The sequence below is a fragment of the Capsella rubella genome, unplaced genomic scaffold (assembly GCF_000375325.1).
Source record: "Capsella rubella cultivar Monte Gargano unplaced genomic scaffold, Caprub1_0 scaffold_6, whole genome shotgun sequence".
NCBI lineage: Eukaryota > Viridiplantae > Streptophyta > Magnoliopsida > Brassicales > Brassicaceae > Capsella > Capsella rubella.
The window spans coordinates 5,366,657-5,389,958 of NW_006238918.1; the positions used below are offsets into that span (position 1 = coordinate 5,366,657).

Genomic DNA, 23,302 nt, shown 5'->3' on the forward strand with positions numbered 1-23,302 from the left:
CCATCGATCTTAATTAGACTAATTAAGTTATAACCGGACCGGCTTGTTTCTGGTTAGAGTCCTCCTTGCGAACACAGAAAACAGGGGCAAAGTTGTAAAATACGGAAAACGTTTTAATTCTCGTCGTCTTTCTTCGCAGCAATGGCAGAAACTAAAAAATTAGATCTTAATTCAGAGGATTCTACTTCTGAATCTGAGGCAAAGCATTTCCAGATCCGAGATCAGATCTGTTTTGTTGTTTCTCTTCTTCTTCAGTCAGTGGAAGCTATGATGTACTGACTGCTCGAGAGAATAGACACGAAGGCACGCTCGAGTAACCATGAGAATGTCATCGGCTTCCACCGGGGAATACCGTCCTGCCGCCGTGAGTCTCGGCAGTGGCGGAGGTGGTCAACGAGATGCTGAGTCTCTGTTTCGTACGAAGCCAATGTCAGAGATTCGAAATGTGGAGTCGGCGACTAGGAAGAACATCGAGGATAAGAAAGAAGAGCTTCGGCAACTTGTGGGCACTAGGTACCGTGATCTAATCGACTCAGCTGACTCGATTGTGCATATGAAGTCGCTGTGTGAGTCGATCTCGACCAATATATCTTCGATCCACGGTAACATTCGATCGCTTTCATCTTCTTCTGTAGCGGAAACACCTAAGCTCGCTAGCCCCAACCCAGCCCGAGTCAATGTCTATGGGATCGCTTGTCGTGTTAAGTATCTGGTGGATACACCGGAGAATATTTGGGGATGCCTTGACGAGTCCATGTTTCTAGAGGCTGCGGGGCGGTACATGCGTGCTCAGCATGTGCAGCAGAGACTGATCAAGTTGGAAGGATGTGGCGGTGGTGGTGCAGCTGAGGTAGATCAGAGTAAGCTGTTGGCGAATTTTCCACTATTAGAACACCAATGGCAGATAGTAGAGAGTTTTAAGGCTCAGATTTCGCAGAGAAGCCATGAGCGGCTTCTGGATTCAGGTTTAGGACTGGGAGCTTATGTCGACGCCTTAACTGCCGTAGCGGTGGTTGATGAGCTTGATCCAGAGCAAGTGCTTGAGTTGTTTCTAGACTCGAGGAAGACTTGGATTCTACAAAAGTTAAATGCTTGTACTGGTGAGGATGCTGGTGATGTCGTTTCTGTGTTTTGTGATGTGTTAAGTGTGATTCAGGTTACAGTAGGACAAGTTGGGGAACTCTTCTTGCAAGCCTTGACTGATATGCCTCTATTTTATAAAACAATCTTGAGTACCCCTCCAGCTTCTCAACTGTTTGGTGGAATTCCGAATCCAGAGGAGGAGGTTGGGTTGTGGAAATCCTTCAGAGATATGTTGGAATCCGTCATGGTCATCCTTGATAAAAATGACATTTCTAAGGCTTGTCTGACTTGGTTGAAGGAATGCGGTGGACAGATTGTCGGTAAGGTTACTGGGAAGCATTTGATTGAAGCTATAGTTACTGGCGCGGAGCTTGGATCAGCCGAAAAGTTAATAAGGGAAACCATGGATAGCAAAGATGTCTTGAGGGGTAGTTTGGATTGGCTTAAAAGCGTTTTCGGGTCTGAGGTAGAGCTGCCTTGGAATAGAATCCGAGAGCTTGTTCTGGCAGATGATTTGAACCTATGGGATGAAATATTTGAGAAGGCCTTTGTGGAAAGAATGAAATCTATTATCGACTCCAGATTTGAGGATTTGGCTAAAGCTGTCAATGTAGCAGATTCGATTCATGCTTATAGCGAAATTACTGGTGAGAAAATCAACTTCCAAGCATACTTAAACAGACCTTCTACAGGGGGTGGTGTCTGGTTCATTGAGCCTAATGCAAAGAAAGTTGGTCTTATTTCCGGAAATAAATCATCACCCGAAGAAAGCGACTTTCAAAGTTGTCTAACTGCGTACTTTGGTCCTGAAGTTAGCCAAATGAGAGATGCAGTGGACAGGCGCTGCCAGAGTGTTTTGGAAGATCTCCTAAACTTCTTCGAGTCAGAAAAGGCAGGTCCAAGGTTAAAGGATCTTGCTCCATACGTGCAGAGTAAGTGTTATGACAGTGTCTCTGCACTTCTTGCAGATGTAGATAAAGAACTCGAATTTCTCTATGCTGCCGCAAAGAAAGAGAACAAGGACAGTGAAGCTATGCCACCTGCTATAATAATTGAGAAATCTCTTTTTATGGGACGCCTTTTGTTTGCATTGCTGAACCATTCAAAACATGTTCCTTTGATTCTTGGATCTCCAAGATTGTGGTGTAGAGAAACTATGACTACAGTTTCTGATAAATTATCATCCTTGTTGAGGCAGCCAACGTTTGGCTCTATTACTACAGTCACTGCTGACAGCCCTGGAAAGCAATTGCATGCCGATCTTAGAAAGCAGACTTCATTAGCTGTTGCTGCATTACTGGGAGCGGAAGAGAAGACAAGTCCAAAATTTGAAGAGCTTAATAGAACTATGCGAGATCTGTGCATCAAGGCTCATACATTGTGGATACAGTGGTTATCTGATGAGCTGTCAACTATTCTCTTGCGTGATCTTAGGAGTGATGATGGATTGTCTGCCACAACTCCTTTAAGGGTAACTAAATATGATCTTTATCCTTTGTCTGCATTTCCTTGTCTTTGAATTCGTTCTGCTTAGCTGTCTCCTCTGCATTGATTTAGAAAGAGCTGACTAAATCGACAGAGGTAGTTAGTTTGCTTAGGTCCTATGTTCAAATTCTTTGTTTTTGGTAGAGATAATTCTGAATTATTCTGTTTCTTTGAAGTTGTAGTGCAATAGTTTACACTTCCTCTTGCATTTCAATAGCCATATGCACGATTAATTTTGTAGTGTCTTTACTCATCCTTAAGAATGATATAGGGATGGGAAGAGACAATAGTGAAGCAAGAGCAGGACGAGAATCAATCTGAGTTGAAGATATCACTTCCATCCTTGCCTTCACTCTATATGATTTCATTTCTTTGTCGGGCATCAGAAGAAATTCATCGAATTGGAGGTCACGTACTGGATAAGTCAATCTTGCAAAAATTTGCTTCAAGCCTGTTGGAGAAGGTGCGTCATCTCTGATTACTTCTTCTCTTTTTTCATCTACTACAGATATTACTGGCAAGAAAAGGTTTCTCTTCAAAATGTTCGTAGCTGTTTGATAAATTTTGTTTCCTATTCACACTTTTTTCACTTTCATCTGTAAACATATCCAAGCTAGTGATTGCTGATAAGAATGATTTTTCCAACCTTCCATTGTACAATGCAGATCACCATTATTTATGAGGATTTCTTATCTGCCAGGGAGGCCAACGAACCCCAAATTTCAGAGAAAGGAGTTTTACAAATTTTGCTGGATTTGAGATTTGCATCTGACGTTCTTTCTGGGGGTGATACAAGTACCAATGTGGAGACACCAAAGACCACAATTAATAGATCGGCTTACAGGCGAAAACAGGACCAACAAAAAATAAAGTCAGTCAATAGAGGTCGAATTGATGGAGTGACCTCCCAACTAACGCAAAAGTTGGATCCCATAGACTGGCTCACGTAAGAAATCTTATCCCTAATGTTTACCTTTGTCAATTATCTTTACTATTTTGGCTGTTGTAAGAAGCTCCTGGCCTGGGAATATCGGCTTGGTGTTTCTTGTCACAATATTTCTCTGATTCTAGTATTTTGAATATCAAAAAAGGTACGAGCCTTATCTTTGGGAGAACGAAAAGCAGTCATACCTACGCCATGCTGTACTCTTTGGTTTCTTTGTGCAACTAAACCGAATGTACACAGATACTGCGCAGAAATTACCAACTAATTCGGAATCAAATATCATGCCATGTTCCACAGTTCCTCGCTTCAAATACCTTCCCATAAGGTTAGATTTTCTTCTTCTATATCTAACATTATTTGTAGCTTTTGATATCAGAAGTCTTCTTCTATATCTAACATTGTTTGTCAATGCAGCGCTCCCGCTCTGTCTTCTAGAAGTACAAATAAGGTCTCTATTCCAGTTACATCAAATGATGCTTCGTCAAGAAACTCATGGAAGGCATTTACAAACAGCGAGCAATCTCAAACAAATGATTCGGAAGAAAATTCCAATTTTGGCGTGGCTTTCAAGTCTTTCATGCAGGTAAAGGTTTAGTGTTCGGTTGATTAATGGCGACAATGTTGTCATCTTGTTTAGTATCTTATATTCTTATACCATGTACAAATTGCTTTTAGGGAAGCACATTGAAACTGGGATCAATATTAACCGATGGACAAGTGGGAATATTCAAGGATAGATCAGCAGCCGCTATGTCGACATTTGGTGATATACTACCGGCTCAAGCAGCCGGTTTACTCTCTTCTTTCACAAACACCAGGTCCGAGTGATGATCACCAGTTTTGAGACTAAATCGTCATTTCCACCAAGATATCTGCTGTCGATTTATGATTCACACAGAAGATATGAAGAAGCTGATTTGAGACATGGACCGTAAACTAGATATATCTTCTTTGCTATACAAGTTTTACAAAAACGAAGAGAACATGTTTTGTAATAGGTTTTGATTTATTGTTTCTTATATGCTTCTTTTATAAGGAACATGTAATTAAGTAAAAAAGGAGATTTGGTTCAACAAAATCCTCAAGACCAATTACAATCAAGCCTCACACGTTGAGTGACCAGAGAAATAAGTCAAAGGTTTGCTACATATAACCACGGTATTCAGATCGCTAAAACATCTGATTTCCATCAAGTTAATATCCAGCCAAAGCAGATTTAGGGGTTACACTTAGCCTTATCAATGAGAGGTTTCAGCTTCTTCTTGTCAGCAAGAATCTTAAGGAAATTGAAGAGGAAAGGGACATAGTCGTGTTTCCTTCTCATGTTCTCTTTCTTCCAGTTCTTAGACTTCTCCTCCTCCATTACAATCTTCTGTGAAACGGTCTCTATCCCGATATTGACTTCAGAAAGAGATCTATCGAGAGCCTCATAACTGCTTTTCTCAGCGTATTTATCAGCTTGCAAACCACCTAACTGCTGCAAAATCCTCTCTCGCTGTCTCTGATACTCTTTCAGTTCAGCTACATACAGCTCTTTCCTGTTCTTAACTACAGCTAAGAGACTAAACCGAATCCCATTCTGCGAATACCGGTTAATCCGCTCTTGTACCACAGGTTGGACCATTCTGAGCCACTCGATTCCTTCTGGCTCACCCAGACACTGTCCAAGACTAATGGGTCCTTCTTTTAGACCATCGAGCTCATATATGATACCATCAACAGGTAAGTAGCTGATGTAATGATATAGATAATCATCTTCGTCTACATTTTTCGCAGCAGCTAATTCCTCTTCTTCCATGTTGGAAGATGGGTCAGGCCTGGCAAATGAGTTGTGAGCTGCACGTATCGCCTCATTGTTGTTGATGGCTAAACCTTTCAGTTCAGGTGGAAACTCTTTGGCGAATTCTTTCAGTTCTGATAGTTCTGAGCCAATATCGATACTCGAAGAGTTCATGAGAACCGATAACAACGCTTGGGTCGCACAAGCATTGTTGATTATCTGCAAGAAATACATAGTTTAACAAATTTGCACATTAAGTCAGAAATCTAATGTGACAGTGAGTGACCTGGCTTGCAAAGAAGAAATTCGGGTTTGGTTCCATGATGACAACACGGTTCTCCTTTTCATCTGGTCGCCACTTGTAAAGCAATATCAATCCATATACAGGTCTGCAAGTGTTCAGGACAGAAAATATCAAAAATAAACGAACCCAGTTGTATGAATAATTTTTTATATATTCGAAACAAGAAAGATGAAAAGAGTAACTAGTGAACAACCTTATTTCATCAAGCGAATTAATGTCCAAGGAATACAATTCCTCAACCTGCACACCTTTCACTTGCATTTGTTGTATAATCTCAGTGAAAACACCTAAACATATAATACAGAAAATGAAATGAATATAGCCATATAGAGAAAAACAGACACTGTCCACTTAGTATAAGACCAACCATTGTCGATAAAATGAGTACAAAACGCATCACTACTTTCACATTACAATCCTCACACACACTACGAATCCATTAAGAATACTCTCTTTTCAACATTGTTGGCTTCTAATGACCAAAAACATTATCTGCTTTTTTGAGCTCTATAATCACAAACAATCAAAAAACCGAGCTTCGTTTCCGACATCAACAACTTAGTAAATCGAATTCAAACTATGAACAATTACCAACGGACTTTACGAATTGAAAAAAAAAAAAAACAAAAAAAAACCCAAATTAGAGGAGAGAAACTAAACCAGGATCAGATTCTACAGGAAGCCAAGACATGATTCAACGATGACTCGCGCCGGTTAAAACGGGACTGAACTAAGTGATTAGGTTTCACTCGCAAATTCGCTAATCTCCTCCCTTCGATTTCATCGTCTTCACGGTAGCTGCTGACTCAAAGAGACTGGTGTAGTCTCGTTTTTGTCTTAATCAACAAAAGTCGCTTCTTAACCGAATCGAAACCGTGATTGAATTATCCTATACCATTTGAATTTATATATACCGAGGTAAACCGAACCAGAGTCAAGTGGAAGAATTAGAAAACAGCAAGTCTAAATTTTACTAGAAAAAAGTAAATATCGAACCGAACCAATAATGTCAAACTCTTATATGGCTATGATCGCCGGCGAAAGTAATTGAAATCTAACAATGACGGCGAGTGAGAATATCGCCGCCGCGATTAATCAAATTGATGAGAAGAAGGAGAAGCTAAAGAAAGCTTTCGACGATCTTCAGTCACACAGATCCCTCCTTTCACCTTCTTTCTCTCTTTCCTGGTCTGAGATCGACTCTCACTTTTCCTCTCTCCAATCCTCCCTCTCTAACCGATTCCGCCTCCTCCAGTCTGCAACGTCTTCGGAAGATGAATCGTGTAGACTCGATACTTCGGAGGCAGGGGAATCGTCGGAGAGGGTAGCGGAGGAATCCGCTGTTGAGCCGGAGTTGAGAACGTTGTGTGAGAAGAATGACGGAATTGGTTTGATCACGTATTTGATTCGTTGTTGGGATGATGATGCGCCTCTTAATCTGGAGGTTTCTGCAGCGATTCGCTACTCTCACAATCCGGCATCAATGGTGGTTGACGCAATCGACGGTTTCAACCAGAAGAAGCACACTCCATCGTCGTCATCGGGAAAATCATTCGATGTAAGGAGAATCTTCGTTTTGTTAATGGAAGCTTTGATTGAGATCAATGCAGATATCACGGATGATACGAGAAAGAGAGCTAAGAAACTGGCTTACGGTTGGAAAACGAAGATAGATACTAAGCCTTTTGAGGCGTTAGTGTTTTTGCATTTAGTCGCAGCTTTCGAGTTAGGATCTGAGTTTGCCTCAGAGGAGCTTTCGGGTTACGTTTTCATGATCGCTAGGTACAGGCAAGCAACTTCTGTGTGTAACAAGATTGATTTAGGCAGCGAAATAGTTGGAAAACTAATCAGGAAACTCTTGGATTCTGGTAAGCCAATCTTGGCAGTCAGATTCATGTATGAGTGTGGGATGACTGATGGATTCGAACCAATCCCTGTTTTGAAATCTTACATTAAGGATTCGAGAGAAGCTGCTCTTAGAGTTTGCACAGAAGATAACTACTCTCTCAGGTCACAGAACGAAGCCATCGATAAAGAACTCAGTGCATTGAAAGCAGCGATCAAAATCATCAAAGATCAAAACCTTGAATCCGAGTTTACTCAGGAGAAAGTTGAGGAGCGTGTAGAGGAGCTGGAGAAATACAAGGCGCTGAGGAAACGCAATGCCACTAATCCTCCCCAGCAAGAGTCACAGCAAAAGGAGAAAAAGCGGGCTCGAGACTGCAATGTGACACAAGTTTCAGCTCCGAGTCAGCAGCTACTTCCTAGACCAGAAGCTCTTCTTATGCCTGAGCATAGTCATCATGGCTTACCGTTAAACCCTTATGGTCTTATGACCTCAGCATATACTGGTGTTGTTGTGAACCCATTAGCTGGGCTCCTTGGTTCAGCTGCAACTCCTCAGCCTATTTACTTTGCTCAACAAACTGGATTGGTGTTGCCGCTCCAATACCAACCACCTTATTATTCTCAGTAGCAGCATATGAACCTTCAGATGTTAATCTCCTCAATGCAAAATGCAGTTGTAGATTATAGTCGGACTCTGGACTTGTCTGGTGTAAATTTAGGATTTTCATTTTGTGTGATGAAAACTAAAACATAAAAATCAACAGCTCTTTTTGTGATACATAAGAAGGTTCTGGAAACAAAAGATTAAGAAAAGTCCCCGCGTAATTCTTGTCGGATGCATATGCCATAGATTCATTCGCTATAAGCTCCGTTCTGCTAAGTATCTTAGGCAAACTTGGTATCACATATTGGTGTAGGCAATATGTCAAATAGCAGATGGGGAAGAGCAATGTAGTCGAGATAAGCATCTGAGCATGAAGAAGAGCTCTTGAAATGGATCACATGTGAAATCGATTTTGCTCACTAACGACAGTAGTGTAATCGTTCATATTTCCTCCGAAGCATCATCATAAACAAAAGAATTGGCGGTAGATTTGAAAACCGAGATAACTTTGGTTGGATTCAGCTTTATCCGAGTCTAGAAAATAGATCAATTCTTGGAAAAATAATGTTATTAAACTGTATCTTCCACTTGACAAATAGTTAAAACACAATTACAGTTTTCACAATACAGACAAAGCAACAGAGGCATAATCCCCCTTATTAGTCATCAAACAACCATAGTGATAAGTCTAACACGACTTCTTGTTCTCCCCGGATCTGCCTTCCATGACTTCAATAATGGAAACAAGCCTTTCCACAGGAACTTTAGTTGCGTCGGATCTGATACCGATGTCAGAACGTAAGCGATCAAGACAGTACTTACCACCCGCTATGGTCCCTACCAACACCACACCACCGACACCTGTCACTGCATATCCAAGTGTTGAAGTAACCACCGAAGCTGCTCTACCAGTCTTCACCATCCCGAAAAGGCCGATTGCCCAAGAAACAGCATCGCCTGCTACAGAAGCTGAAGTGGCTTGACCACTACTTCCCAGCTTGATCTTTGACATGACAACCAAACCAGTTTTGCAATAGGTAGCAAAATCTTCACAATTGTTCTCAAACAAATGGTAAGCACCAAACCCATTTCGCAGTAAGAGGAACTCCGCACGGGAAATGACTTCATCGCAAGGACCTGAAATTGCTGTAGTGCAAGTACCTCGTTGTTTGGCGAGAAAGAAAGCTGGAGAGACACCGTATTCGAAGAGATAAAGGTTTCCCCCGGCGAGAAAGCAATCAAGGCAAGAAGAGATAACACCGTCGAGGTTGGATAGATCTCCACACTTAGGACACGGGTTGTTGTCTCCTCCATGATTCGGAACTGAGCTAGTGAAGAACTTGTCCAGGATAGTCCCTGTTCCGGTTTCGAGACCACCACCTCGAGTGAAATGTATCACCCTCTCATCACCTACATAGATTCCTGCCAAATAGCAAACAGAGAAACTCGTGTTTATGAAAAGAAAAGAAGCAAAAAAAAAACCCAAAATTTGGAATCTTTCGATAAACCCAGAAAAATAGCTGTAAATGCAAAAAATATAACAGGCATTCCTACGAAATTGTGTTATGAAACAACCCAAAAAAAATGTAACCTTTGATAAACCCAGGAGTTAACTAAGATCTGAGCATGAAAGGTAATGGATCTAACATAGTTAAAAGAGAGCGAGAGAAGGAGATGGAACCGTGATGAGAGTAGATGTAAGCGGTACGCCATGAGTAGATGTGATCTCCTGGCTTCAGATCATCTCTGGGGATTTGGTTGGACAGTAATCCCATGGTCGACCAAGCTCTTGATTTTGCTTAACGATTAGGGTTTTTTCTGATTCTCTCCTTTCTTTTTTTTCTTTTCCCCCAAAATGTCTGAGAGAGAGCTTTTTTAGTTCACTCCACTTGTCCGTATTTTAAATAAAACTCGGCAAAAAATACAAATACTGTATCTCTCTCTCCATACAAAAACAAAAACTTTGCAAAGTGACCTCTGCAATATACACTATTTGGTAACTAAAACAACCCTCAAACGCTCAAAACTACTATAATCCAGTTTGAGGATTGTTTTGTTTAGCTTTTTAAATTAAACTTTTTTAAAAAAAAAGCACAATCCCATGCAGGCATCTACCTCCACTAGATTAACTTGAGGCTTAAATATTAATTAGTACATCATTATTAGTAAAAAGAATCCACTGCTATAATTTAATACTAGTGATATGTTTTGTGTTTTGTATAGTGGACATGTTTTCCTTCTTAATTAAGCAAGACAACATAGTCACAAAAGTTGCTTTCACCGACGAAAGAGATTGTACAAATGCATTGACATTGACATTGACCATGTCTTTTGGCTGTAAAATGCGTTTGCACAACAATAATAGAAACCCATAGCTGTTTTTAGTAATATTTTTTAGACCCGTGGTGAAAGACTCCTTGTTAGACCATCCTCAATGGTGATCCTTAACATGATCGTTAAACTACTTTTGGTTAAAATTTAATACATAATTCAACTCTATATATAAGGTACGTATGTTATATAAGGTACTAAAGGAAATCATAAAATCCATTTTTTCAATTAAACTATTAAAGAAATCATTAGATCCACTCTTAAGGATTATGCATTGAGGATGGCCTTAGTACAATGTAAACTATAATGAATTTCTCACTTCAATTTTTCCAATTTTATGAAGATAAGATGTCTTATGTTATTTTTGCATTATAATTACAATTTTTGTCTTTTAGTGATTTAACCAATGTCTTCTCCAATTACATTTTCTTTTCCGAATAACAGCAATTATATTACTTTTTTATTATATCTTTTTGTCACTAATGATTTACTAGTTATAATGTCTTTTCGAATAATGTTTGTATTATAGTTACATTCTTTTCAAATCGAAACCTCAAACCATTTTGTTATATATATATATATATAGAGGGAACACATGCATCCAATATATCGATCGAATGAAGAATGTTGATCTGAGCTCCGAATAGATGGAATACAAATCCATTGTCCATTTGCTACATATATATATATGCATGCATTCCATGAAAATTAGAACCAATGTGTGATTCGTAATTTATTGGAACGGTAGGAAAGAAGTTTAAGAAATGGTCTCATCACCCATTTTCTTTGCAATCTCCTTAAGCATAATCTTAGAAACTTTCCCCGTCGAAGACTTAGGCAACTCATCCCTAAACAACACAGTTTTAGGAACCATATACCTTGGCATCTTCTTCCTACAATACTCTATCATCTCCTCCTCCGTCGGTTTCTTACTCAGCCCATCTTTCAAACTCACAAATGCACACGGCGTCTCTCCCCAAAACTCATCAGGTCTCGCCACAACCGCCACTTCACTCACCGCCGGATTCGTATACAAAACCGCTTCAACCTCCACGCTGCTCACATTCTCTCCTCCGGTTATGATTATATCTTTGGATCTATCCTTAATCTCTAAATAACCATCCGAGTGAATCACACCAACGTCTCCGGTGTAAAACCACCCGTTCTTCAGAGCTTTCTCTGTTCCGATCGGATCTTTTAGGTAACCGAGCATGATCGAGCTTCCTTTCATCACTATTTCTCCGACGCTTTCTCCGTTCCTCTCAACGCTCCGACCTGACTCAGGATCCACTACGTCGATCTCAGTAAACCCGAGGGTTCTCACTCCTTGCCGTGCTTTCAACCTCGCCCGATCAGTCGCTGGTAACCGGTTCCACTGCGGCTTCCAGGCGCAGGAGACGATTACACCGGCCGCCTCAGTTAATCCGTAACCGTGACTGATCACGAAACCAATTGATTCTGCGCGGAGGAGCACGGCGGCTGGAGGTGGAGCACCGGCGGTTAAAATGTTGACGGGACGGTTTAACGGCTGAGATTCCTGAGTTGTGGACAACATGTTGAGCACCACTGGAGCTCCACACATGTGGGTGACGTTGTGATCACGTATCAAACGGTAGATTAACGGCGCGTCGAACTTGCGCAAACAGACGTTAGTTCCTCCGACGGCGGCTATTCCCCATGGATAACACCAACCATTAGCGTGAAACATCGGTAGAGTCCATAAGTAAACCGGGTTTTTCGGTACGGTCCAATCGATGAGAGAATCAATTGACATAACGAAGATTCCCCTGTGGCAGTGTACCACTCCTTTAGGAGCCGAAGTCGTACCGGAAGTGTAATTTAACACAATCGGATCCCATTCGCTTTCGGGTCGGATCCATTTGAAATTAGGATCACCTCTTTGGATCAGATCATCGTAAGTGTAACTGAATTTGCTGCGATCAGCCGCCACGTCAATAGCACCTCCTCTTTTTTCCTCTTCTTTATCGGCGATGAAGACTAGAACCGGCGGATGAGTCGCCGTCATCATCGAGACAGCCTCGACAGCTAGATTGCAGAAGAAGACGTCGACGAAGAGAAGCTTAGGTTCACAGTGGGCAAGAAGAACAGAGACGGTGTGTGCGTCGAGGCGAGTGTTGATGTTGTTGAGTACTGCGCCGGACATGGGAACAGCGAACTGGAGCTCGTACATCGCCGGAGTGTTGGGAGAAAGGACGGATACGACGTCGGATCTTCCGATACCGAGTGAAGACAGGGATGAGGCGACGCGGAGGCAGCGGAGGTTTGTATCCCGCCACGTGTAAGAGGTGTTGCTTCCGTAAACGATGGAGGTACAGTCACCGTAAACAGTGGCGGCTCTCTCTAAGAAGCCTAACGGCGTCAACGGCGGCGAGTTAGCGGAGCAAGGCTTCATTAGCTCCATCTCTTCTCGAGTGGCCAAGAGAGTCTACTCTTTCTCTCATTTAAATTAAAAGTGTCTCTCTGTGACTACTTAGCCATACCGACGACAGTAGCGGTGGGCAATTTTTTACTGAATGAATTAAAAAAGGTAATTAATAATATGTGCTTCGGGCTCGACAATATTAATTTTAATCACACGATCAGTCCATGTCTGCATTCGTGGAAGACGTAAACACCTCTAATCTTCAAATCAAGGAACCTAAACTTTCTAATTCATTTTAAAATTTTATTCGACTAATCTTTTTCTAATTAAAGAAAGTGATTTAAGCTGGGGTGTTCTCAAATGGAGGTGACACTACTTTCTAAATTTTTAAATTTATGGTTTTAATCAAGCAAAACACTGTACAAATACAGTATATGAAAAACACTATGCATGGTAATATGGTATTCCATAAATACAATTCTTTCTCCAACGAGAAAACTGAAAATGAATCCAAACGCAAAAGACTTACTCACCAAAAGTGGACAAATTAAACCCACACGACACACACAAAAAAACCCACACGACACGACAAAAAAAAAAAAAAAAAAAAACCCCTAAAAAATATGTTGGATGATAAATAATCATACAAACTATTAGTTGGAAGTTAATTATCTTTCACTTTCTGACAGCATGCCATTTAAATGTGGGCATATGTGAGTTGTACTCTTAATTTGTAAGAAGTAATAAGAACCACTTTATAAAATATACGTAATAAATGAGAGAGCATCTAAGACCAACCGGACAATTAATGGCGAAGGAGGAGGAGGAGCCGATCAGCTCTTTTGGTGCGTGTATTCCAGTCTCCCCCAATAAACTATTGTGCCTTACGTGATCACCATCATGGCTTTCAAAACGATGATTAATGCTGGCTTTCCTTGTTCTTGATGCCTTGAACCATATAATGTCTACAATTATGATACCTCTCGTTTCTCAAGCAAAATGGTACCCGACATACACACACACACACACGTTCCTATACAGATCGTTTTATCTGATGAGTGAAAGAGTATTCTCTAGGTGTCATATATTATATATGTTACATGTATAAGAAGTAGCTAGATGATCAATAAATAGACAAGCGAAAAGAAAGCAACCTTGATAATGTATAATATTACTCTGAAGCGCCTACTTCTGTTCTTACTCATTTCCAGCCAAGAGAAGAAGTACGTGGCTTCTCTCTTCTTCTACCTGCATGCAACTTGCTCAATATATCATTCATGGCTATGCACCGGGAGTTACAATCTTCTTGGACACAGAAGGAATTGAAGAAGCTTAATTAATTATTCGTACCAAAGGGAATAAAAGAAACCATATATCAAATCTGAAGTATGAGGTAATAAAACATATCACGTATTTTTGTTGAATTTCAATTTTTCTAACCAGCAATGTATATGATGCATGGGTTGGCAGATCAACCAAACGTACTCGTCGTGGGTCATACCGGATTTTATTAAAAGCACTGTAGTTTCTATATTTATCTTTTGATTCATTTAATTCTCAATCAAATCAAACTCTTCCTGTATTTTTTGTTAGCTGTTGGAAGCCAATAATACTAAACAAACATTACAGACCAAAAAAAGAGAGTCACATTAAAGACCACTTATGGACAAACTTTATAAATAGCGTCGGGAAGAGAAAGAAGAGATATGCACATATCTAAGAGCAACGGGAAAAAAAATGAAGAATAAGCCGGAGGAGGAGGAGGAGCCGCTCAGCCCGATGGCGCGTGTATTCCAGTCGCCAGTCGTCGACATATGTGCCATCATCGACTTTGGTTTCAAAACCAAGATCAATCCTGACGTTGTTCTTGATGCTCTGAGGCATAATGTCTACAAACATCCTCGTTTCTCCAGCAAACTGGTAACCCACTCTTTATACATATGTATGCCACACTTTCTTATACTTTTTAATTAGTTATTTTCCATCACTTGTATGTGTTCAAACATATTGATTTTTAGTTTTATAGAATTCAATTATTCTTTAAAGGGCTATACATAAATAAATTGAATTGGAAAAATAAATGAATTATATTTATGTTTTTTTTTGTTGATATATACATTTTTCTATAGATAAATCCTACTTGGGATTTGCGTCAAATCACTTGGTGTCTATCTGTCTTATTGTAATATATATAGTCTGAAAATGGTGCAAAATGGATCGAGACCGAAGTCAATGTAGAAGATCATGTCATCGTACCATACATAGATCCAGAAGAGATAGGTGAAAGTGGACAAAGCTTCGTCGATGATTATATCTCACGTCTCACGACGATGCCTCTTGATAGATCAAGGCCTTTGTGGGACATTCACATCCTTAACGTCAAAACCACTGACGCTGAAGCAGTCGGTGTGTTAAGGTTTAACCATGCGTTGGCAGATGGAATGTCTTTTTTCTCCCTCGTGCTCGCATGTACCCACAAGACATCAAATCCAGACGTGTTGTCTACTTCTAATCCTTCCGTGAAACGGCGAACCACGATGCCGCATAACGTCGAGAAAACTGGCTGGTTCCCAAGGACGATGTTCACCATTGGTTCTACAATGAGACTGATTTGGAATACGTTTGTAGATTTGCTGTTGCTTTCTGCGACAATGTTGTTTTTGAAGGACACTAAAACGCCACTGACAGGCGGTGTTGATGTCAGGACCAATCCAAAGAGATTTTATCACCGAAATATCTCTCTAGATGACGTTAAACTTATCAAGAATGCTATGAACATGGTACGTTGTGATTTATGTCCATATATAAATCACTTGAGGCTCTTACCTTTTTAATGGATTGCATATATGTTGTTGTTATTAGACTATCAACGATGTTCTACTCGGAATTACACAAGCCGCTCTGTCTAGCTATATGAACCGACGATATGGTAAATCTTACATTCAATATATAGGATGTAGCATTAAGAGTTCTAATGATTACTTACAATGAATACACTAACCAGAAGTTTATTCTAAAACAATGAAAAGAAGATGCTTACATGATTGATCATGGTAAACCTTGCAGAACAAGACAAGAAAAATGAGAAGGATGGGGCATTATTGACTCCATTTCCGAACAATCTTCCAGATGGAATACGATTTCGTGCAGGTTGTACAGTAAATCTAAGGTCAGACATCGGGTTCAAGGTTAGAAAAATGCATACTCCTCAAGTTATGTAATTTAACACTTGAATTCTCAACAAACAAAAGTTACTTATACATATTAATATTTTTCTGCATAAAGCCATTGGCAGAAATGATGGCCAAGGATTCAAAGTGCAAATGGGGAAACTATTTTAGCTTTATTATTTTGCCGTTATCAATTGGTTTGGAGACTGATCCGTTGGTTTACCTAAAAAAAGCCAAAGCTATGATGGCTCGAAAGAAGCACTCTTATCATGCACCTCTAGTGTATTTCTTTATCAAAATCATCCTGAAAGTGTTTGGAGCCAAGGTAAACAAAATTGAGATTTGATTGCATTTTTATGGACAGTATATATATTATTCATGTAACGCACTTTGGCCATTATATATAGGCAGCAGCATCAGTATTCAATCAGTATGTGATGAACATAACAACTTGTGTTTCAAATGTTATGGGACCTATGGAAGAAGTCAGTTTCCATGGCCATCCCATCGCTTACATTTCTCCAAGCTCTTATGGACACTCACAGGTACGCGTTTTTTCTTGTTGTTGGCTAATTTAGTTTAATGGCAAGAGCTTTCTTTTTTTTATTTCATATATTGTTTCTTGTTTTTGTGTGTTTGATAGGCATTGTTGGTACATTACACAAGTTATGCGGGGGAAATGACAATCACGATGATGGTTGATCCTACTGTAATACCGGACCCTCACAAGATTTGTGATGATATGGAAGAATCACTGAAAACAATCAAAGCTGCTCTCTGGGAAAGAGGGTTACTCTAAGGCGCATGAGACCTATTACTAGATATAATCCTTAAATGGAGTCAGAAATAAATGTAGGGGTCAGTCCAAGTAATGAAAAAATAAGTTTCTTTTTGCTACTCGATCATGAAGTAGATTGCTGAAGGTTCAAGGAAAGGTTGTGTGGCCTTTCACAGAGAGAGCTTAGTCATTTCATGTTCACAAGTCAGAGATGTCTATGCAGGTTCTCTGAACGAATCAGTCTGATGAGTTTTGCCGTCTGCATTAAGGTGGTTTATTCAGAGACATTGAAGATTAAATTGCAGGTATTAGAACTGAATTTATAAGTTTCTCAGTCTTGAAACAAGACAGAGAAGGGAAAATCCGAGGATGCCAAGAAAGGGAATCAGATTGAGGATAGTATTCAAACCAAGGTGAAGTTTTGTAATGGTTATATAGTTTGAATCCAAGTTCTTCTTTCTTCAAATACAGGTTTTGGTTGAAAGTGAAACATCTATTTTACAAAATAGTTAAAATACAGTTTCCACAAAGCACAGAAAGCAAAATCACTCTCTCTCACATACATAATGCACAGCAAAGCGTGCTAACTAGAGATACTTGTCTTTCTCTCCAAAAGGCCTTGCTTGGCTCCAACAAATGCAACGAGCTCTTCCACAGAAACCTTGCAAGCATCTTTTCTAACACCAATGTCGTAAAACAGCCGGCCAAAACAGTAATGGCCATATTCCGCCAAGGCCAAACCACCAACACCAGGAACCACATATTTAACCGTAGAAGAAATAACCTGGTTCACAACAGAAACCACAGAATCTTCCTCGTGGCCACTAGTCTTCTTTTTAACCCCTAAGACCTTGAGTGTCAAAGAAACAACACCACCTGCTGCAGACACAGAGTTGGCCTGACCACTGCTTCCAAACTTGGTGGCCATGGATAACACAAACAAACCAGTTTTGCAATAGATGGCAAAATCTTCGCAGTTGTTGTCTAAAAGATCATACTCACCAAACCCATTTCGCAAATGGAGAAACTTTGCACGGGAAATGACTTCATCGCAAGGATCTGAAGATGCTATCGTACAAGTACCACCTCGTTTGGCTAGAAAGATGGACGGAGAGGCACTGTATTCGAAGAGATAGAGATTACCTCCCGCGAGGAAACAATCAAGACAAGAAGAGATCACACCGCCGAGATTCGATTGGTCTCCACAATCGAGACACTTGTTGTCTCTTCTTCCATGATTCGGTATCGAAATATCGATGATCTTGTCCAAAACTGTACCGGTTCCGAATTCAAGACCACCCCCACGGGTGAAATGGATTACTTTCTCATCGCCTACGTAGATTCCTGCGAAATTGCCAAAAACAAAAACAGAGTAAAAATCTAATGTTGTAATAAACCCAGAAACAAATAAATAAGATGGAGGATTAAGAGAGAGAGAGAGAGAGAGAGAGAGAGAGAGAGAGAGAGAGAGAGAGAGAGAGATGGAACCGTGATGAGAGTAGATATAAGCGTTACGCCAAGAATAGATGTGATCGCCTGGTTTCAGATCATCTCTGGTGATCTTGTGGGAGAATAATCCCATCTTCTATACCAGTTCTTAACGAAGAGACAAGACACAAGATCCGACTTTGCTTAGTGAGTTTGGTTTCTGATTTTTTTTCTTCTTTCTCTCTTCTCCAATTTCAATCCACGTCGAGGAGATAATTATTATATAATTTCTTCAACTTTTAAAAAAAAAGATAACCTTCAATTAAAGGAAACTGGAAACTAGTCATCAAAATTAATTACACAACAGCAATGAATGAGAAAATGACACGCAACGTTTGATATAAACCGAGTTATCATAAAACACGGTATTATCGCGGTGGACTAAAACTAATTACACTTTTCAATCTGTCTAATGTGATGTCTGTTTATGTTCAGTTTTCTTTGGTTTGAGTCCAAATGGAAACGGTCGACAATGGGACTTGGACAATCACACACAACAAAAAACCGTGCAAATAAAATGGGTACGCTATATTGGTCTGAATCTAAATCCTAGATAGTATTTCCTTGGCTTGGACCTTCTCAGATGAACCCAAACTAGGCATTTAAGATTGTTTTATTTTGAAAGTGAATCCGAGTTGATAGGAGTTAAATCACATCCGAGTGAGAGTAGTGGCCTATATCTTTGCTTAGAGGAAGACTTAATTTGGCAAAGGACAAGATTGTTTGGTTGCACCATACGAAATGTTACACTTGAAAGGATAAAGAATTGTACAACTCAACAAAAGCATAAAGTAAATTCACTATTCCGCACAAAGACAACGAGACGACAACATACATATGTTGGAGGTGGATAAAAACTCTCTTCTTAAAAGTGAACACACAGCTTCAACTTACGTCGTTTTCGGGCAATTTTTACATCCGACTTAACCTCGTCGTTCCCATCTTCTTAGCAATCTCCCTCAGTACAAACTTCATAACTTTCCCCGTCGAAGTCTTAGGCAATTCATCTACAAACGACACAGTTTTAGGAACCATATACCTTGGCATCTTCTTCCTACAGTACTCTATCATCTCCTCCTCCGTCGGTTTCTTACTCAGCCCTTCTTTCAAACTCACAAACGCACACGGCGTCTCTCCCCAAAACTCATCAGGTCTTGCCACCACCGCCACTTCACTCACCGCCGGATTCGTATACATAACCGCTTCGACCTCCACGCTGCTCACATTCTCTCCTCCGGTTATGATTATATCTTTTGATCTATCCTTAATCTCTAGATAACCATCCGAGTGAATCACACCAACGTCTCCGGTGTAAAACCACCCGTTCTTCAGAGCTTTCTCTGTTCCGATCGGATCTTTTAGGTAACCGAGCATGACCGAGCTTCCTTTCATCACTATTTCTCCGACGCTTTCTCCGTTCCTCTCAACGCTCCGACCTGACTCAGGATCCACTACGTCGATCTCAGTAAACCCGAGGGTTCTCACTCCTTGCCGTGCCTTCAACCTCGCCCGATCAGTCGCCGGTAACCGGTTCCACTGTGGCTTCCACGCGCAAGACACGTTTAAGCCGGCCGTTTCGGTTAACCCGTAACCGTGACTGATCACGAAACCGATTGATTCAGCGCGGAGGAGAACAGCGGCCGGAGGGGGAGCACCGGCGGTTAAAATGCTGACGGGACGGTTTAGCGGCCGAGATTCCTGAGTCGCAGACAACATGTTGAGCACCACCGGAGCTCCACACATATGCGTGACGCCGTGATCACGTATCAAGCGGTAGATTAACGGCGCGTCAAACTTACGCAAACAGACGTTGGTTCCTCCGACTGCAGCCATACCCCATGGATAGCTCCAACCGTTAGCGTGAAATATCGGTAGAGTCCATAAGTAAACCGGGTTTTTCGGTACGGTCCAATCGATTAGAGAGTCAACCGATATCATGAAGAGTCCTCTGTGGCAGTGTACCACTCCTTTGGGAGCCGAAGTCGTACCGGAAGTGTAATTTAACACAAGCGGATCCCATTCGCTTTCGGGTCGGATCCATTTGAAATTCGGATCACCTCTTTGGATCAGATCATCGTAAGTGTAATTGAATTTGCTGCGATCAGCCACGTCAGCACCTCCTCCCTCTTCTTCTTTATCGGCGATAAGGACTAAAACCGGCGGATCAGTCGTCATCATCGAGATCGCTTCGACGACGAGATCGTGAGAGAAGACGTCGACGAAGAGAAGCTTAGATCCACAGTGACGGAGAAGAACAGAGACGGTGCGTGCGTCGAGGCGAGTGTTGATGTTGTTGAGGATTGCGCCGGACATGGGAACAGCGAACTGGAGCTCGTACATCTCCGGAGTGTTGGGAGAAAGGACGGAGACGACGTCGGACTTGCCGATTCCGAGTGAAGACAGAGACGAGGCGACGCGGAGGCAGCGGAGGTTTGTATCCCGCCACGTGTAAGAGGTGTTGCTTCCGTAAACGATGGAGGTACAGTCACCGTAAACAGTGGCGGCTCTCTCTAAGAAGCCTAACGGCGTCAACGGCGGTGAGTTAGCGGCGCATGGCTTCATTTCCTCCATCGATCTCTGAGGTGCTCTTCTTGAGTGGTCAACTGTTCTCTTTTTTTTGTTTTTTGTTTTTCTTTGGTTGGTGCTAATATCTTGACCTTGAAAAGTAAAAATATATAACCAATAAGAAAGAGTTTCGTGATAATCTAGGAGAGCTCGGTGATGACATTGGTGATAAGGTTAACAGATGTTCACCCAGTAGGCTTTATCATATGTGTGATTCATTTCCTTTTTCTTAGTAAACATGTCTGATTCATTTCCAGAAATAAAAATTGTAAATACTAAATAGTTTTTGTTTGACCATTTGTCAAAAAAAAAAGAAAAAAAGTTTGTTTGACTTATCTAGCATTCAATCAGTAGACTAAATAATTGTGCCATAAATACAAGGATGGACAATAAACGTGAGTACGTGACCATGTGAATGATTAATTGATTATCCGACAGCTTTTGCGGTTTTTTGGTTAAAGGAGAAACCACCATGTGAATGACTAGATTATAGTTATGTTCCATTGCTCATCAATTAACAAAAGGTGGACGTGCCGGAGTGGTTATCGGGCATGACTAGAAATCATGTGGGCTTTGCCCGCGCAGGTTCGAATCCTGCCGTTCACGTTTTTTTCTTTTTTTTAATAAAAAAATTACACTTGCACGTGTGAAGATGGTAACGGAAAAACACTTGCATGATTTCAGTTTAGAGTCTTTAGACATCAGTGGCTCCACTTCCAAACCACACTTGCATCAATGTTCTTTTCAAAGCTGATTAGCACCTTTGTCGTGTTTTACGATTTTGCAAGTTTTTTCCCCTTTTCTGGAAATTTGGCTCACATAAAGATATAGCCATATAGGGATGCTCTGTTAGAATTTTGTAGAACTTTATTATTTATGAAGCATTTAACAGAATGTTTTTTGTGCCTCCATCTCTAGTTGCAGTATACAAATTCATTCCATCCACTTATTAATCTACTCTGCCACTCTCTGCCTCTCTTCCCCAACCAAAATTTCGTTCTCTAATCATCATCTTCTTCTAATCACCATAATAATAATAAAAAAAAACATAATTTCTTCTTACTGATGTAAAATAACCAATAAAAGAGTGTGATAACAAAACAAGCCGTCTCATGAAAAAATCCACAAGCATCTATATGTATATATATGCCTTAAACCACTACTCATCTATAAGGCTATAACAAACCAAACTTATCCATGCCTCCTAAGTTTTGTCTATTGCAGTTATTGAAGCTTATACTCTGTTTGATACTATGATGATATGGTACACCACCAAAAAAAAAACTACTACACGCCAAACTTTTTACAAGGCACACCATACCACAAGACATCATCAGGAATTAGCAGTTTCCTTGTAAGCCTCAGATCTAAAAAAACCTATGATGGTACTGTCCAACGATTCCTTCGTGGTCCAAAGATCGATTGGATTTCTTCCGATGGCTTCTGCATTGTCGATTGGATTTCTTCAGACTGCTTCTGCATTATAAGAGTAAAGGAAACAAAGTAAAGAACATTGATTTCAAAACCTCAGACTTCATACTGCTTCTGCATTGTACGATATTGTTTCTCAAGCAAAACCAAAACCCAAAAACATGCATATACAAAGACTCTTAGAATCAACAAGTTATATTAAGATTCAATGAGCTAGTTTTCTCTTGCTAGTGCAGAGAAAATACAATATAGCCTCTCATCTTCAGAATTGAGCTATGGAATCTAAAACCCGGTTTTTCACTCGAAACAATTTTGGGGGAAAAAGCTAAAACCCTAGCTAATTTTGACACTAAGCAATTCCAATACAGAATCACCAAAATTAAAGCTCATTCAATTGCAACAACAACAACGTACCTCCGAATCACGAGGCCCAGAGAAATCAACCGCACTTGGTTTAGATTCGGCGGCGGTACAATCTCGAGGCGACTCGAAGAGCGAGAGAGAAAGCTGCTTATCAGCAACACCAACATCGAAGTGGATCAACCCAGAGCTCTCCGGATCCACATGTATCCCCTTGACAGCAAACCAAAGGAACAGCTCCTTCTGCGTCACACCAGACAAATTCCCGATCCGTCCATCGGATAAAACGCCGGAGATGTTGTAATCGAAGTGGAACTGATTCTCGAACTTAGCATCGCAGGGAACAGGGAGAGTGACAGTGAAACGCCCCGTGTTGACGTCGATCGAGAAATTGGTAACTCCCTTTGGAACTATCCCGGCGGGAAGGTTGCTCTCCCGGAGGTAATCGTAAAAAGACGGATCCGGTAACGAGGAAAGCTGAAGGAATAGGATCGAAGAGAAGAGAGCGATGATCAGGAAGACGAGATCTCGAGTAGAACCCATTGAGAATAAAAGAAGAAATAAGAGGAGGACAGTTTCTTAGTTTCCGATTTCAATGAGGAAGAAGAAAGTAACAAAGGCGGTTGAAGTTGCCTCTGTCAACAAACAATCCGTTTCTTTCTTGAGATTAATTTAATTCTTCATTAATTATTCTCGTCGTCAGGTAATATTGATAGGCCTTATTGGGTTTGGGCCTGTACTCAACA

General features: G+C 40.7%; 9 protein-coding genes and 1 non-coding gene across 12 annotated transcripts; 4 read left to right on the forward strand and 6 right to left on the reverse strand.

Moving 5' to 3' along the window:
- The first annotated feature begins 135 nt into the window (after nt 1-135).
- Nucleotides 136-4,546, forward strand: LOC17882203 (conserved oligomeric Golgi complex subunit 1). The gene is made up of 6 exons (XM_006286292.2): nt 136-2,554; nt 2,840-3,031; nt 3,234-3,514; nt 3,660-3,839; nt 3,929-4,097; nt 4,190-4,546. The coding sequence occupies exons 1-6, from the start codon at nt 320-322 to the stop codon at nt 4,340-4,342; spliced, it is 3,210 nt and encodes a 1,069-aa protein (XP_006286354.1). The 5' UTR covers nt 136-319; the 3' UTR covers nt 4,343-4,546.
- Nucleotides 4,547-4,560: 14 nt separating this feature from the next.
- LOC17884600 (ubiquitin carboxyl-terminal hydrolase) lies at nt 4,561-6,416 on the reverse strand. Its single transcript, XM_006288083.2, has 4 exons — nt 6,259-6,416; nt 5,792-5,885; nt 5,581-5,683; nt 4,561-5,513 (listed from the first exon to the last, which is right to left on the reverse strand). Exons 1-4 carry the CDS (start codon nt 6,287-6,289, stop codon nt 4,731-4,733), a joined length of 1,011 nt encoding a protein of 336 aa, XP_006288145.1. The 5' UTR covers nt 6,290-6,416; the 3' UTR covers nt 4,561-4,730.
- A 183-nt stretch (nt 6,417-6,599) lies between these two features.
- Nucleotides 6,600-8,224, forward strand: LOC17882155 (FRIGIDA-like protein 1). The gene has a single exon (XM_006287607.2). It carries the CDS (start codon nt 6,659-6,661, stop codon nt 8,072-8,074), a length of 1,416 nt encoding a protein of 471 aa, XP_006287669.1. The 5' UTR covers nt 6,600-6,658; the 3' UTR covers nt 8,075-8,224.
- Nucleotides 8,225-8,583: 359 nt separating this feature from the next.
- On the reverse strand, nt 8,584-9,941 carry LOC17881099. The gene is made up of 2 exons (XM_006288361.2): nt 9,732-9,941; nt 8,584-9,472 (listed from the first exon to the last, which is right to left on the reverse strand). The coding sequence occupies exons 1-2, from the start codon at nt 9,823-9,825 to the stop codon at nt 8,739-8,741; spliced, it is 828 nt and encodes a 275-aa protein (XP_006288423.1). The 5' UTR covers nt 9,826-9,941; the 3' UTR covers nt 8,584-8,738.
- Nucleotides 9,942-10,916: 975 nt separating this feature from the next.
- On the reverse strand, nt 10,917-12,816 carry LOC17883050 (probable acyl-activating enzyme 6). Its single transcript, XM_006287349.2, has one exon. The coding sequence runs from the start codon at nt 12,801-12,803 to the stop codon at nt 11,139-11,141; it is 1,665 nt and encodes a 554-aa protein (XP_006287411.1). The 5' UTR covers nt 12,804-12,816; the 3' UTR covers nt 10,917-11,138.
- Nucleotides 12,817-14,460: 1,644 nt separating this feature from the next.
- On the forward strand, nt 14,461-16,843 carry LOC17881564 (O-acyltransferase WSD1). 2 transcript variants are annotated; one of them, XM_006287559.2, is made up of 7 exons: nt 14,461-14,684; nt 14,960-15,544; nt 15,627-15,693; nt 15,831-15,952; nt 16,050-16,259; nt 16,342-16,479; nt 16,578-16,843. In XM_006287559.2, the coding sequence occupies exons 1-7, from the start codon at nt 14,502-14,504 to the stop codon at nt 16,731-16,733; spliced, it is 1,461 nt and encodes a 486-aa protein (XP_006287621.1). In that variant the 5' UTR covers nt 14,461-14,501; the 3' UTR covers nt 16,734-16,843. The 2 variants fall into 2 exon arrangements, with proteins under 2 accessions (XP_006287621.1, XP_023636521.1); XM_023780753.1 differs by having other exon boundaries at nt 14,597-14,706.
- Nucleotides 16,844-17,126: 283 nt separating this feature from the next.
- LOC17882114 lies at nt 17,127-18,397 on the reverse strand. The gene is made up of 2 exons (XM_006288331.2): nt 18,201-18,397; nt 17,127-18,056 (listed from the first exon to the last, which is right to left on the reverse strand). Exons 1-2 carry the CDS (start codon nt 18,292-18,294, stop codon nt 17,296-17,298), a joined length of 855 nt encoding a protein of 284 aa, XP_006288393.1. The 5' UTR covers nt 18,295-18,397; the 3' UTR covers nt 17,127-17,295.
- Nucleotides 18,398-18,902: 505 nt separating this feature from the next.
- LOC17881701 (probable acyl-activating enzyme 5, peroxisomal) lies at nt 18,903-20,932 on the reverse strand. The gene has a single exon (XM_006287356.2). The coding sequence runs from the start codon at nt 20,769-20,771 to the stop codon at nt 19,113-19,115; it is 1,659 nt and encodes a 552-aa protein (XP_006287418.1). The 5' UTR covers nt 20,772-20,932; the 3' UTR covers nt 18,903-19,112.
- A 357-nt stretch (nt 20,933-21,289) lies between these two features.
- On the forward strand, nt 21,290-21,371 carry TRNAS-AGA. The gene has a single exon. It is a non-coding gene; the product is annotated as a tRNA-Ser (tRNA).
- Nucleotides 21,372-21,799: 428 nt separating this feature from the next.
- Nucleotides 21,800-23,205, reverse strand: LOC17881570. 2 transcript variants are annotated; one of them, XM_023780501.1, is made up of 2 exons: nt 22,611-23,205; nt 21,800-22,235 (listed from the first exon to the last, which is right to left on the reverse strand). In XM_023780501.1, exons 1-2 carry the CDS (start codon nt 23,097-23,099, stop codon nt 22,143-22,145), a joined length of 582 nt encoding a protein of 193 aa, XP_023636269.1. In that variant the 5' UTR covers nt 23,100-23,205; the 3' UTR covers nt 21,800-22,142. The 2 variants fall into 2 exon arrangements, with proteins under 2 accessions (XP_023636269.1, XP_006288706.1); XM_006288644.2 differs by having other exon boundaries at nt 21,800-22,241; nt 22,611-23,203.
- Nucleotides 23,206-23,302: the final 97 nt, after the last annotated feature.